We start from the raw sequence: 15,527 nt of genomic DNA, 5'->3' as shown, positions 1-15,527 counted from the left end.
CACCCGTCCGTCTATCTCGCCGTCGGCAGCCATTTTGAGCGCTGGGGCCCCCTCTGCGATTCACATCTGACCGCGACAATTTGCCATCAGTTTAGCTTACGTGAAAGGACGTGGAAGGCTGGATAGGTGTGTGTATTTGTACGTGTATGTGTGTGTGTTTGTAAGTGTGTGTGTGTGTGTGTGTGTGTGTGTGTGTGTGTCTGTGTGTCTGTGTGTGTGTGTGTGCATGCCTGTGTGTGTCTGTGCGTGTTGATGTGTTTATGTGTGTGTGTGTGTGTGTGTGTGTGTGTGTGTGTGTGTGTGTATGTGTGTGTGTGTGCGTGTGAGCGTGCATGTGTGTTTTCACTCTCCAGGCAGAAACAAAGCATAAAAATGGAGTGGGACTAAAATGAAAATGAAAAAAAAACGTTAAAAAAATATAAAAATCGAATCTGCCCATTCCTTTTTTTGAAAGAAGTTAAATTCCGAAACTGGGTTTTTTTTTTTGCCACGCGTGCCTCCGTTGGACACGGGGGTGTAAACGACATGGAGACAGGTGCTTCTCCTCCGACCCGTTTAACCACACGTACGTACACTCCGAGATGCTCATTGTAAAAACAATGATTACATTTTAATGATCTCCCCTTCCACCCGACCCGCCCACCGCCCGTCCCCCACGAACATCATCTATGCATTACCTCTCGTACCTGACCCGCCTCGCAAACTATCCGCCATTTTCGCACGCCGCTTCAAGGAGAATGATTTAACCCCTGGAAAGTGTGGAGTCTTGTAATACCGCTGAGACGAGGCTGTTGTGGGTCTGAATGTTTATGGAAGCGGTAATAATTCACAGTCGGTTTCGGAGTCAACCCCCGAGTCTGACGACCCGCCGTCAGCCGCTCCGGCTGATTTAGGACGCCGGTTCCGTAACGGGCGCGCGGCCTTTAAGACTTACGGCAGCTCCTCCTGTGAGCAAAAGAAGTCAAAAAAAAAAAGTCAAAGGTCTGTTTTCTCTCTGTTTCAGGAAGTGCTGCTGAAGAGAGCGGCGGACCTGGTGGAGGCCCTCTACGGAATGCCGCACAACAACCAGGTACGAGGTTGTTTTTTTTTTTAAATCCTTATTTCTCAAGGAATTTCTATTGAGTTATTTTATGTGGGGGCAGTGGCTCAGGAGGTAGAGTGGGTCGTCTAGTGGGTTCGATCCCCGGCCTCTCCTGGTAGCGTGCTGTCGGTCCTTGAGCAAGACGCTTAACCCCCTGACTGCTCCCTGGGCGCCGCTATATGGCAGCCCGCTTTTCCTAGACACGTCAGTTACTAGGATGGGTAAATGCAGAGAAATTGCAAATTTCTCAGTTGTGGGACTGATAAAGGTATATAAAAATAGTAATAATAGCTATGTAATTTTTTTTTTTCATTTGTATCCTGTTTCACGAGTTGAAGGATAGATTTGTTGCTTTTCTGCTCAGGCCTTTATTTAAATTTGGGCTCCCATCATTTATACCTGGTCATAGCACTGCATTGCCGACCGCTTTACCGATGAGAAATTAACCACTCTGCTGCAGCTTCTCGCTGTGCGTGAATGCAGTCCAATGGGGCAAACGTTGAAGCCTTTAAAGAAAGTTAAAATCTGCAACTCGCATCAGGGTCATCATGTCTTTTTTTAAACGTGATTTTGAATGACAGTAATTACATTCTATTTAGAGTGACTTTTTGCAATTACCGCAGTACATTATAAGTCGTCGGGGGCCGTGTACCGATGGAGTGTAGGAAATGGGATATAAAGAGATATGGCCCAAATGTCTACTTTATAGCACCATGCACCTGCGCACACCCATGATAATCTTCCTTACGCATTTAAAGCGACAAATGAGGGATGGCGTTTGTTTTCTCAAATTTCAAAAAATGAGAAAATACAGGAGAAAATACAGGTTTTCGCCTCCATTGTCTCGTGGCGCTAGTTGTTCCGAGCGTGCGTCTCCTCACGTTACCCGGCTCAGATTTTAAAACAACACTTTTCTGGTGGTGAGCCAGTTCCACCGAACTAGGCTACCGTAGCCCCAGAACACTTCAAATGTAAAAAAATAAATAAATCATAGTGTTTAAATGGCTTCAATTACATTATTAACTTTGAGAGTGTGGGGGGGGGTTGATTAAAAATGAAGGTTTCATTCGGGGAGAAGACGCAGGTCAGACAGTCGTAGGGAAAGTAGGTGAACAACAACAGCGATGGAATGTCTACAGGGCATCGCACTTCCAATTACTTATTTAACTTCAATTACTTTAATGTTATCAATTAAAGACAACCGGGTCACGTGTAAAGGAAACCCGAAAAGAGAAGAGACAAGCTCCTTCCTGGTGTGTACTTACAGGAGATGTTAAAAGAACATCACGGATGGGGCTGACGGAATAAAGAGGATATGAGAATACCAGACTAGATAACGTCTGGGGTTGTAATGGCGTGATACGGTTAAATGTCTGGAAGCCTTTTCTGCCGATAACCGCGAGCCCCCCTCCAGGAGATCATCCTGAAGCGGGCTGCCGACCTCACCGAGGCGCTCTACAGCGTGCCCCGCAGCCACAACCAGCTTCCCTCCCTCACCGGCTCGGCGGCGCACTCAGGCATGATGGGAGTCAACTCGTTTGGCAGCCAGCTGGCCGTCAACATATCCGAGGCCTCACAGGCCGACCAGGGTGAGGGCACACACACAAACACACACATACGCACACACACACACACACACACACACACACACACACACACACACACACACCCACACACACGCACACACACGCACACACAAACGCACGCACACACGGACACACGCGCGCAGAAACGCATGCACACGCACACACGCACGCACGCACGCACACACATGCAGAAGCACAGGCTTTACAGCATACTGAATGAGTGTGTGGAGAAGAAATGCAAAGGCAAACATAAAAGCTGCTGCACATACAGTACGCACATGTTAACATGAACGGGAGGTGCACTTATAAAACATTAGCTCTCCATTTTCGTATCCTAAATTAGCGATGATATTTCCCAAAAGGCATTGAAATTCATGTGAGATCTAAAACATTTGAGGAAGGCATTATTTGAAAGCTCCCTAAAGTACTATATCGACCAGCCCCACTCCAGATCAGAGCCAACTGTGGTCAATTGGGGTCTGAAAATACTCCATTTTTACCTGTAGCTTTTTTTGCAGCAGGTTACTTGCGCAGGTTATTGATCGGTTCGCCGTCGGATTGATGACCCGCTCAGGCTGGTTCGGGCCGGATCAGACGGGGTTAGAGCAAGTTACGGCCGGACCTCAGCATCAGCCAAACAACGAAACCAGAACCGCTCCCACAGGACGGAGCAGCCGTTTGAATAGTGCTGTGCTAAAGCCCTGGAAATTAAAGATGTTTGTCATAGAGTTACTCTCGAAACGCACACACACACACACACACACACGCACACACACACAGATACACACACACACACACACACACACACACACACACATGCACACGTGCATAACATGCACACACACACACACACACACAAACACACACACACACACACACACACACACACACACACACACACACACACACACACACACACACACGCGCGTATGGATCTTCCAAGCAGACAATCTTATTACTTTTGTGTTTTTATTTTGAATCAGTGTTTTCAATTATGAATGGCCCCTTTTGTGGTGACATACAGTAAAATAGGAAACAAAGTCATAAATAAGATATATTGTTATGTAGGAAAGTGCCGGCACTATAACGCCAGTAAGTTTCTCCATCGCAAAGTTCCACTATAAAAGATGAACACCCCTTTCATTTTTTTTTTATCTCTTCCCTCACTTGTCTCTCTCATGTGCACCCGCACACACACACACACACACACACACACACACACACACACATTCATGCACGCCTTCAACACTATCACTACCGCCTTCAACAGTAGTGACACTGTGCACCAACCAAGCGTGCAGAAACAGCCTCGAACCGGTGAGGAACACCACGTGCACACACACACAGGAAACCGGAGCGTAACTGTTTTTTCTCCCCTGACACCCCACCCTCCATCCCACCCACCCCCTTCCCCGGCAACCCCCCCCCCCCTTTTTTTTCCCCCTCCGTCCCACCCCCACACTGCTGCCTTTTACATCCAAAACAGGGCTGAACACCTATAGGAATCTATGAGCTCATGGGAAGCTGGACTGCAGCCGCGGTAAAAATTCATAACTCTGTAGTTAATGTCCGGCGTAGTCGGAAACATTATGCCGCCAAACTGATGAAGCACCCCGCACTGTTCTGGAACCGCCAAACGTCTCTTTACGCCCCTCGCAATTACGTGGCGTGATTAAAACATTAATAAAAACACGGGGCCTGGTCGCCCCGGCCTTATCAAACGGATGAGCCAGGTAATTTACCGCAGCAATTCCGGAGGGCCGCTAGGCTGCCGACGGGGGGTAGGAGGGGGGTGGCGGGGTGGGAGGGGGGCTGGTTTGCGTCACATCACCCTTGTGCAAAATGGATTATTTCATTTTGTCCTCTGGACTTTGTCCGCGCTCGCGCTCCCTTGCCCCGCCAGCCGCTGACAGCTTCCTCCTGGCAGGCCGTGCTCAGGGTCAGGGTGGGGCGGCGGGGCGGCGGTCGGGGTTCGGAGTGGGGGGCAGGGGCGGAGGAGCCGCTCCCAGTAGTTTTACCGCGCCATCACACACGGGGCCCCCGGTGGCACGATCCGATCTCATCGACCTCCGGGGGCCGACATTTGGAGTGACGTCAGGCCGTCGCCACGGCTCTCGGGTTACCGAGCGTTCCCCACGGGTGAGGCCTGGTCTTCATCTCTCAGTCTGCTGCGGGAGTGTAGTCACCTTAACCCCCCCGACCCGCCGCCTCGCTCTCCCCGCTCCCGTTGATTGACCCTCATCCAAGATGCATTGAATACCAATGTTCCCTCCAGCGCTGAGCACGCCCTTTAACCCCCCATGAGGCTCCGTCCCGAGCTCCGAGCAACCTCGGGGCATCCTCGCAGAGCCCGGCACCACCGCGGGGTAGCGGAGCGTGCTGGAGCTCTCTTCCCATCATCCGTCTCATGCTCTTTCTCAATCGCTCTCTCTTCCCTCCAACACCATCTTCCTCTCCCCCTCTCCCTCTCTCTCTCTCTCTCTCTCTCTCTATCTCTGTATCTCTCCCTGTTTCTTGCTTTTATTTTTTTCCATTTTTCCGTTGCTCTCTCTCCCTCTCTATATCTTATTTCTCCTCTTCCCCTCCATCTCCCACCCGCTTTTTCTCACTCTCCATCTCTCTTTTCCTCTCTCCCCCGCTTCCTGGTTCGGGCCAACGCAATTCCCAGCAGGAAAGGTTGATGGAGCGTTGCCCTGGGATGGAGGCGAGATCCGGCAATGGGAAACACATGTACGGGGGATGGCGGGGGTGGGCGGGGGGTGGGGGGGGTGGGGGGGTTTGTGGAGAGGCGGATCTATGTTCCGTTAAACTGAAAATACTGTTATTGTTCTATACAAGAACACCCTCCTCCCCTCGCCTCCCCCCTTTCTTAACAAATCACTACAGATCTGATAATGTTTGTCTTGGTGTGAAATTAATTCTCCCTGACACACCTCAAACATGGCAGTGTGAAAAGTGGCTCCGAATCAGATCAAATCTGGCGACCTCAAATATTGAAATGAAACGAAAACATATGTTACAGTACTTCTGCAGGATTGGCTCCATCGCCGCGAGGGTCCGCTTGTAAAAAAATTCGCCTTTTTTACTGTTACAGCTGTTGGGGGTTACAAGGGATCGTATCATAATTCGTTTGTGGGCATAAGCTGGAGTTTTTGTATCACGGCGTACAAATTTAAATGTCTTTAGTCTTACTGCGCTGTAAACGCGGGATGATTTCATAAAGGTTGGGCTTTTTACAACGGCCACTGCCGCATCTCCAAAACCCCGCCGAGCCGCGGGGTCCGTGCGTCTGGTGATCTGACCCTGTCGGCTCCTCCTCTTTCCCCGCAGGTTACTCCCGTAACTCCAACAGCGTGTCCCCTCGGGGCTACGTGCCAAGCTCCGCGCCGCAGCAGTCCAACTACAACACCATCACATCCACCATGAATGGCTACGGAGCGGCAGGAATGACCAACCTGGGAGTTCCTGGATCTCCGAGCTTCCTCAACGGCTCCACCGCCAACTCCCCCTACGCAAGTAAGCGCAAACGCATTCCTCGCTTTCCATGGCGGTCACTGTAATAAAAAAAGGTTTGTCGTCATGCGGCTGTTTGTGCCACCTGATCTGAAGGGGGAGTATTGGCAGTTTCCTAAAGGAGTAAAAAAGAAAGACTTTGACTAAAAGCTTTCCCTCATAAAGAGTTCCATTCTTAAATGCACTACATCAGTTTAAGGAGAAAGTTTTTTTTTTTCTTTAAATAACTAAACAGTACTTCCAGCATGATCCCATAAACTTTATTTTTTTCCCCCCGCTAGTTCCACAATTGCCCATTTAAAGGTTATAACGCACATAATACCGGTAGAGTTTAGGATATTCTTATCGTTTCATCGGTGGAGAGACTCACAAAAGACGAAGGACTCGCTGTCATACTCACATAAGAGAAGGATTACACAGAAAGCAGCGAGTTGTAATAAAAACAGAGTCTTGAGATGACTCAAGGCCTGAGAAGAGTGGAAGTGACAACTTCAAATCTCCTGCATTCCTCTTTTTGAGGCCCCCTTTAGTGCCTCTGCCATTGAAACATTACACATCTCTCTGATTAGCATGCCTGGAGCCCCGGCTCCAGTTTGGCGCAGGTGTGTTTTTTGAGACGGGTAACGTCTAACCGACCCGGTGGGACAGCTCTATTGTTTTGGCTACTGTATCAAAGAACCGAGTCTCGGCGAGCCTTGTTTAGATGTAGCAGGCACTAACAACATCTCAGTGCCAGCTGATGTTCGGGTCTCTGGTGACTAAACAAAAACGCAGAATCGCATCTCACCTGGCTGAGCTCTGCAGCTTTTTATTCCGTCTTTTTTTTGTTTTTTGTTTTTTTTGGCGCTGAGCATTCCAAATGTTGTGTGTCTGCGGCGGAGAAAGGCGTGGAATGTACCCTGCGCCGGCGCCGTGCGTTCTCTGCAAACCTCCATCTGCTCTTACTGTCCCTTTGTGCCATCTTCATCATCACTCCCCTCTACTAACTCCACTAACATCCACACCGCATCCTTCATGCATCCACACTGTGGGCTGGATCCATTAACATTAGCTGGAAAGCGCATCTTGTCCAAGAGGTCGGGAGATTAGATACAGAATGGGATGAAATCGGAGGGAAAAGCGTCTGGCAGGAAGGGATCCACCAGCGATACTGCTTGGCAATAAGGACGAGTCACATCCCCATCCCCCGCTCATTTTACGATTCCATCGCTGTCCTTACATCATTTGCAAAAATATCGAGGTTCTAAAATCCATCAAGTCTTTCATATAACATCGCCAACTATAAACTATAAGCAGAAAAAAAGGATTTACACAAATGTGTTATAAATTTGCTAAGTAAAAAAAGTGGATAAACGGTCCACTTTTATTAGTGACTGATGCTCCACATGCATATGCACGCAGAAACACATATGCACACAGACATATACCGTTATTTTTTTGGTCAGCTTGGACGGAGGCCGCCGCCGCCGTGCTCTGCGGAAAAGGTTTGTGTTCTAGTGTAAAGTGGGCCTTCAAGTTATGGATCAACTTTGCCAGATGTGTAGCTGTTTGCTGGAGCATGTTCCTCAGCCCTTTTGCCCCTTTCTGAGACAGGGTTTCATTCCTCCGACACCCCCCCCCACCCGCCCAACCACCCCACCCCACCCACAACCCCCCACCCCCCCATCCCCCACCCCCCCCACCCCCGCATGACACACCTCATCTCCGCTCAGCCGCTCACCTCCTCCGTCTGTACGTCTGCTTGTTTCAGTCACCTCCTGCAGCCCTTTGTTAGGACCCCCCGCCCCCCGCCCCCACCTTCAGAATCTCCCTCTCCTCAGGCTTCACCTCCTCTTGTTACTCCTCCTGCCTCTAATCCTCCTGTTCAACCCTTCCCTCCACCTCTTTCTCCCCCCCCTCCTCCCTTCTCCCCTTCTTCTGCCTGTCCACCCCCTCCTCTCTGCACTGGTCCCGTAGGCCCGTGTTCATTCTCTCCTGTCCATATGATTTCTGCAGTCAAACAGAAGAGCGCCTTCGCCCCTGTCGTGCGGCCACAGACCTCCCCGCCCCCCACCTGCACCTCCACCAATGGCAGCAGCCTACAGGGTGAGCATCCCGCCCCTTTCCTGCCTATCGACCTGTCGAGAGCCCCATCCATCGCCATCTCGGGGCGAGCGCTAGAGATCCGAGAATGGCGGACGTAATGTTGTAAATAGGTTCCACCTTCTTTGGCCGCACGTGAATCGAAGGTCAAAGTTGATCCATAACTCCTGGCTCATTTTACGATGTGTGATCATCCCGTCCGACCGTACGGACCCAGCGTTCACAATTGACGAACTTATCGGTTATTCCTTTGTCGTGTAATGTGTTCTAACGCCAAGAACGTTATCGCGCAGCCGCGCAAAAGTGAAGTCCGGCGAAAACGGTGTGAGTAATCTGGGTTTTTCGTGTCTTGCATTGCAGCGATGGCGGGTCTCATAGTCCCACCGATGTGAAGCGGAGCTCCCTTAGCCAGACATCACCAGCCTCCTCCTCCAGCAGCGGTGGGCACTGGAGCCCACGGAACCTCCACAGCAAACCACACTTACCCATCTCAACCGACCTCCTCGAAATCCAGGATCAATCACTGCACAAGACGGAGATTTTACTCCGAAGACGAGTTTAACCTTTCTTTATATTCTGTTTCTGTCAGCGCTGTTACCGGATCGCTTCTCCTTTAACCGGGGCTCGAATGATACCGCCGCGTCTGTGTCCAGGCATAGCCATCGTATAAGTCAGTCTGCGGTCAACCTGCTGCCATTTCTTTTCTCGCGCGTAACAATTCCAAAACAAGGTCTCTCTCAACCAAGTACTTTCACTGACGACGACAGGCTATTTATGACCTATTACTTCAACGATTCTGCTCGGGAATTCAAAACAAAACCAACAGCGGGAGTTCAGCAAGCATGCGGAATCCGTTAATCGTTCAGTCGGAAGCCCACAGAGGAGGTTAGGCGATTGGAAGAATTAGCAGTGTAATAGTGATCTGTGGTGACGTGGGCAGGTGTCCACGGTACTTCTTGTTGTGTGGTGTCCACAGTACTTCTTGTTGTTTGCTGAGTCATTTCCAATGCTTGTTTGCATGACTTCGGGTCTGCGGAGAGTAGGCTCTGAAGAGCCCGTGCACCACTGTGAGTTTGGGGAAGGGTAGGGGGCAGGCCCCGTGTCCACCGGGGGCCTTCTCTTCACACCGCTAGATTCTTTCAAATCCATATTTTTTTAATGGACGGGACACGCTGTTGTGCTTTCACCGCGGTATTGTCGGATGGAAAACGCACTTCAAGCGTTCAGCGAAAGCAGCTGCACTTCCCACACTGACAGCCACTAACAGTCACACCCATGGCCATCCCGCCTCCAAGCATCTGTTGAGTACTGCTAATAAAAAAAAAAAAAACAGCTAGGCTACCTGGTGGACACAGAACCTACTAATAAAGTCTCCAAGGGAGGATAGACTCCACAATCCTGGAATATCAAACCTTATCTTTCACTTTTCAAATCCGAGATGCCATTGGATGGTTCCAAAGTTGCTGCGTTGCAATCAAAAAACCACCGCCATGTCTCGAGAGACAAGCTTGGTAAAGACCACTGATATCAAATATCATAGTCTACTGGCAAATTTCTTTTATGTACCATAGCTTTTAAAAAAACGTACGTGTCTACCATATTTTGGAGGAAAATGCCGTTTTCTAACATAAGAAAAGAGATAGTGTGCATTCTGCCGAAAGGAAAAAAAAGAGCAAATGGGAACATTTGCTTGCTATCTGAAACCATCAGGACAGCCCAAGATTTTTTTTGTTTTGTTTTGTTTTTGGATGTCTACCATTTTTGAAATACAGTACAGTAGTTCTACTTCTGGGTGTGTTGAGTAGATTTTAACCAGAAAAGCTTGCAGCAGTTTTAACCCCATTTAGGTACCAGATTTCTTGTTATTCTTCTGATTGTGCTTATTTTATATGTATTTATAAAGTATGTTTTGAGAATTCCTTTTGTGATTTAGGCCTGAATGATAGTCTCAAATATATATGTAAACACATTTGATGTCTTAATACCTTTTAGATATTGTAAAAAGAGTGAACAAGTGAGAGGAATAACCCTTTTGTAAAAACAAATAAGTCACAATGAGGCAGGATATACGCTCCATCACTTTTGTATAAAAATGATTTTCCGAAACTATATTTAACTTTTTGTAAAACAGCATTTGTGTTTTCCCTTGTTCTCCTTGTCCTCTGTGTATTATTGTGAAATGTATAATCATGGCTATTTCTTAATGCACTATTTTTGGTTGGGGCACTTAATAAGAGCAAAGACTAAATGGACAAAAAAACAAAATATCTAAGCTACAGCAGATATGCACCAATATGTTTGAGCCATTGTGAAATGGCAAACTCATCCTTACATTTTATAAATCCATTTCTGAAGCTTAGAAGGTTTTACGTTCATTTTGGATTAGGGATTTTCATTGGTTTCAGAGTTTAAAACCACGACGTTCAACCCATCCCAAGATTAGACCCTGGCCTTTGTAGACTGTACAATACAATAAAAACAGGCACTTCTGCAAAATCACAGCAGCAGAATTTGAAACCACTGAAACGTTTGGCTCACTGATCTCAAGGAACCTTCCATCGATGTTAGTGTTGTTGTTGGTGGTGCTGTTATTGTTGTTGCACACAATCTGTATCATTTACTTATGCAATTGTTTGCTTTCTTTTGCAATGCAAGCTACTCTTCAACATGCCAGTAGAAAAGTTTAGAAAATTTGAAGATCAAAAGTCATCATATCATATTTCTAGTGTTTTTTCTTTTTTTTTCCCCCCACGCTCTCATGCAAAACTATTTAATACTTTTTTTTTTTTTTTTTTTTTTTGTTTAATTTGCAAGTGCCACCTTAGGTAGTTCAGTGTCATTCGGATGATGGGACTCAATTAAATTAGTCTTGCGCTATATGATCCTTTAGGGATCCTTAGGAATTTGGAATCTCACTGTTACTACGGCAGATAGTTGTTATTGTGAGGGACACTTATCCTTCCTAAAATGGATTGTTTGCCTTCATAGTTTTCCTCATTGAAGACAAGGGAAAGATTAAGCACCTGGGTTAAACAAGAAATGTACAGATAAAAAAAAAAGTGTCTGCTGACAGGAATAAAGAACTACTTCAAGTCAGGCTATCCGCTAAAGCAGGGTGCTGGAGAGCTGAAGGGGTAGAAAGCAGGCTGGACTGAGTAATCCTGTGATTGACAAAAAAAAAAGAAAAAAAAAAATCTATGTCCGTATCATCTGGCTGCCATGATACAGGCTTTTGGGTGAACATCTGTCACGCCTTTTTTGGAAAAGCCATTTCTTTAATTAGGCGAATGAAACCCAGCTTGTAGAGTGCACTTGCACACCTTGCAAAAACATATGAGTTCAATGTCATGGATCTCCAAACCCATTTTCAGTGAAAACATGAGCATTGCTCGAGCAATGAAAGCTTGGCTGACTTTTCGCAGACCCTCCATCTCGCCCCACCTTCCCTCTCCCGTATCCATTCCACCCTGTCCGAGAGTTTTCAAACAGCCTGCGAAAATATTTTCTGTCATAGCTGTAGAAAGCTTGCTTTTGCAGCCCTGGTTTTCAGCAGAGGTTTTAAAATCTGCAAGGTATAATTTTTTGTTTCCAATGTTTAATTCAATGTGAAAAGGGGGAGAGGTACTGCATCTTTGTGAAATATGAAATATATCATCAAAGTATATCAAAGCACAATGTTTAATTAATGTCTTTAGGATACAATTGGGGCGACGCCCCCATGTTCTTCTTCTTCCTGTCTCTGGCCATGCTGTAAATAGATGCATGATTTTTTCCTGTGATCCAGTGCTTTTTGTACAGAAACAGTCTAATAAAGATGACATTTGGCTTGAAATACTTTCGTGGTCTTTTCCTTCTCATTGTTTGTTATTTTAGGAAGGTGTGGTTCCAATTGGGCGTCATGTGCTCTGTGTGATCTGGATGTGTTATTGCCTGGTGTGTAATCACTACTATACTATTTCACTACTATGTGACTAAGTGGGTAAAACTAATTACAACTAGTCACCTCACTGGAATAGTCTGAAATCATTACGTAGTATTTTTCTGAGACTGTAATTCTACGGGTACTTGAGTAATCCTAATGGGAATGAATCTCCTACTTTTAACCTAAACTCTTCTCTTTCACTATACATTTAAATCTAATGTCCTCCTCGCCAATTGGCTGGGCTTGTGCTCAAAATCCCACAACAAAGATCATCTTTCTGGCGTTGACAATTCCTTTTGTTTCAGTTGAATGTCACTGTTTGATAACTCTGCTCAGTAACATTTTATTTTTCGGCTCATGCACCTTTTTCAATGTTGCAATTACAGGACACAAGGATTATAGGTGTTGCTATTGCTATAAAAATACTGTGATACTGTGAACTGACAAAATGCAAGGTGCAGTAATGTTCAGTAAGTATTATTATTATTATTATTAGTAGTAGTAGTAGTAGTAGTAGTAGTACTGTATGTACTATGCTATTTTATTAAAGTAGCCAAATGGAAGGAGCAATAAAAGAAAACCCCTTTTAAAAGCTTTCTACACTCAGAATGCCATGTTTTCCAATAGTCATTTTTCCACCAGACATATTTTGGAAAGCGTCTCCAAAGATTACATTTAATGATGAAAATCTTGGCGCCAGATTGCCGAAAGCAATCCGCCTCCAGTGACACGTTGACCAGCACAGATCCGTCTCCATGAGTCATGGCCAAGGAAACAACACCTTAGTCTTAAAACAAGGAGTGTAGACGCGAGTTAAACCACTTGTAAGTTATCCCTTCTGCTTCTGCTTCACATGAGATCCTTCTTTTCCATCACAAAGGTTCCGTAATTGAATAATATATCCGCAGTGGCTTGTTTTTGAAAGTGGTAGGAATATTAGGACAAGTGCATTTGATCTGGCGGAGGTTACTTTAAATGACACAGCACATAATAGTCATTTATAAAAAATTAAAAAAAACTGGTCATCAAAAAAAAAAGTCCTGCCTTTCACATCTTGTGCGTGACGGACCCCGCCACCAACGGAAACTGCATATAGAGGAGCACATGTGTAATGTAAATACCTTGAAAGGCTGTTTATTATAAAGTGTCAGTTTAAAAAAATAAAAATAAAATATGAAATTTCTCAATACAATTATTGTATGGATTACCACTTTAATCCTGGAACATTTTTTGATCAGCCCTTGTGCAGTGGCTCCTTCCCGAGTTGCATCATGATGAGAGCGAAAAGCTTTCCAGTCTTTACCGGGTGGAGGTCAGGAGTCTGTATCGGGCCTGAGGGTCAGGACGAGGAAGTCTCTGCTTTGGGTCTCAGACGTGCGTGGGAGGATCAAAACCAATGGGTTATCTGCAGAGGAGGAGTTGGGAGCGTTTGCCAACCGGGGAGGGGGCGTTGGCGCAATGGCACAAACTTCTGCGCTACAGTTAAAGGGACAATTAACTTGGACCCCCCCCCGACATCAGCACCAAACTCAATGAGTTGTGAAGTGTCCTCCTCGAATACACAGTGATCGTTAGCGGGGGGGTTGGATTTTGCCCCGGGGCTACTCGTGCCCACCCAAAAGAAAAACCTTCTCCCGGAACCGATCCCAGTCTCTCACTTAACCTGCCGATTCCCAGCCAAAGTGTAACCTGCCGCTGCCAAGCGCTGGCGGAAGCACATGGTAGGCCAGGCTATATAAACCATGGCTGACTTCCCGTTAGGAGTGGTGGGTCGCATAAAGGAGCTGCTAAAAGGTTTGACATAGTTTGAGTGAGAGCTCAATAAAGTCTGATTAGGATTTCCGCTGGAAGGACTTCATGGAAAAAAGATGTGATTGGCTGAAAGGCGGTTGGCGATGGTGTTGTCACCGGGTGCTGGACGCCGTAGCCGTTCAGCTGCCGGCTCGTACTGCAGTCGGACTGTTTTTTTTTGTGTTGGGTTTTTTTTTTTTTGGGAGGGTACAAATTTTGTTTGTGTATTTTGATGCTGACATTATCAATCTTGTCAGCGCTACCCATGTGTTATTCGTAAAAAATAGATATCGGATTAGAACAGATAATGAAAATATTAGATTTGGTAAAAAAAAAACATCTGTTCTAAGAGACGGATGCAGCCCGAGAGCTATTCAGAATTCGCAGGATATGTGTCTGATATTTTGGCCTGAGGAATTGTTGAAATAGCTTCTAATCAGTTGGGAGGAGGAGGCGGCGTGGAGTTAGTACAGGTGTGTTTTGTTTGGGGCGGGGGGCTGGAATGGTTCTGCGGAATTAAGTCACATCATGTCACTCCGGTCCTCCATGCATCTGCGATTTTAAATGGTGAGGAATTAGACAACTTCCTGACTGGTGATGATGTCATAGTGATATGAGCCCAGGCCTAGTTGTGGGGAATGGGGGGGAGGGGTTATTATAAAAAGGATTTTGAGACTGACACAGAGTTTGGGGGGGGGGGGGGGGCTGTAAGTCATCTCAGACAGGAAGTGCCTCGGGCCACAGGCCTCGTGATGACACCGGAGCCCTGCGCCAAGTGGGCCCAGTGTAGGAGGGAAGGTATGTAAATCACTTGTCCAAAGGGTCGCGGGAGCCAGCCCCGTTTCCTGGGAAGGCCGGGATTCTGGGAGACTTTTGGAAATATGATGTTGGCCCCCTCCAAAACTACGTGTTGCTCAACCTCGCCTCGCCCTGTCAATGAGGAGCGCATATTTCAGCGAGGGAGGTCGCCGTTCTGCTCATGGCCGCGAGACTGTTTGTGAAAAAAAAAAAGAAAAAAGGACGACCTGGAGAGGGAGAATCGGCTCCTTCTCTAAATCGCGTTCTGAAAAAGGCTGTTGATGCATGACCTTGGCAAATGTGAGGCAAAATAATTCCATTTAGAATTCTCTCTTACCGGGATGGATCGGGAGGTTTTTTTTTGTTGTTGCTGTTGTTGTTTTTTACATGACCGCAACCACTCCGTCTCTTTGGAGAACGATCCTCCCGTGTTTTGATCAATAAACTAAGGCACGGACCACCGGCACGCATGGATCGGGGGTTTTTTCATCCTCGAAACAAATCCATGACAAAACTTCTATATAAGCTCGTCGATACATAGTCAATATCAAGATATGCGGCTTCTTTAATTTCCATGTACTTTTCACTAATTTGCACAACTGAACCAATGTGACCTCATAATATGGGTGTTACCTCATAATAAAGAATATTTTGCCAGTGCATGTTAGATGAATCCTCGCCGTTTCAAAATAAATGCCGTCTCTCGCACTCCACCGCACACATACGTGCACGCACGCGATAACACGCGCCCCCC

The 15,527-nt window shown here is 46.7% G+C and overlaps 1 protein-coding gene across 3 annotated transcripts in view; it reads left to right on the top strand.

Moving 5' to 3' along the window:
- The window catches only part of LOC307236036 (transcription factor COE3), a 116,364-nt gene extending 104,274 nt beyond the window's left edge, over positions 1-12,090 (top strand). Inside the window, exons 12-16 of one of the 3 annotated variants that reach the window (XM_080008306.1) lie at positions 1,004-1,069; positions 2,499-2,670; positions 5,998-6,183; positions 8,137-8,265; positions 8,623-12,090. In XM_080008306.1, coding sequence (XP_079864432.1) covers positions 1,004-1,069; positions 2,499-2,670; positions 5,998-6,183; positions 8,137-8,265; positions 8,623-8,654 — 585 coding nt within the window. In that variant the 3' untranslated portion in view covers positions 8,655-12,090. Of the gene's footprint in view, positions 1-1,003; positions 1,070-2,495; positions 2,671-5,997; positions 6,184-8,136; positions 8,266-8,622 lie in introns of all 3 variants that reach the window. The other 2 variants (XM_080008307.1, XM_080008305.1) reach the window with 2 other exon arrangements.
- The last annotated feature ends 3,437 nt before the right edge of the window (positions 12,091-15,527 follow it).

The sequence above is a fragment of the Zeus faber genome, assembly GCF_960531495.2.
Source record: "Zeus faber genome assembly, chromosome: 10".
NCBI lineage: Eukaryota > Metazoa > Chordata > Actinopteri > Zeiformes > Zeidae > Zeus > Zeus faber.
The sequence above is the reverse complement of the archived record's forward strand: the minus strand, read 5'-3'. Positions and strand labels throughout refer to the sequence as shown.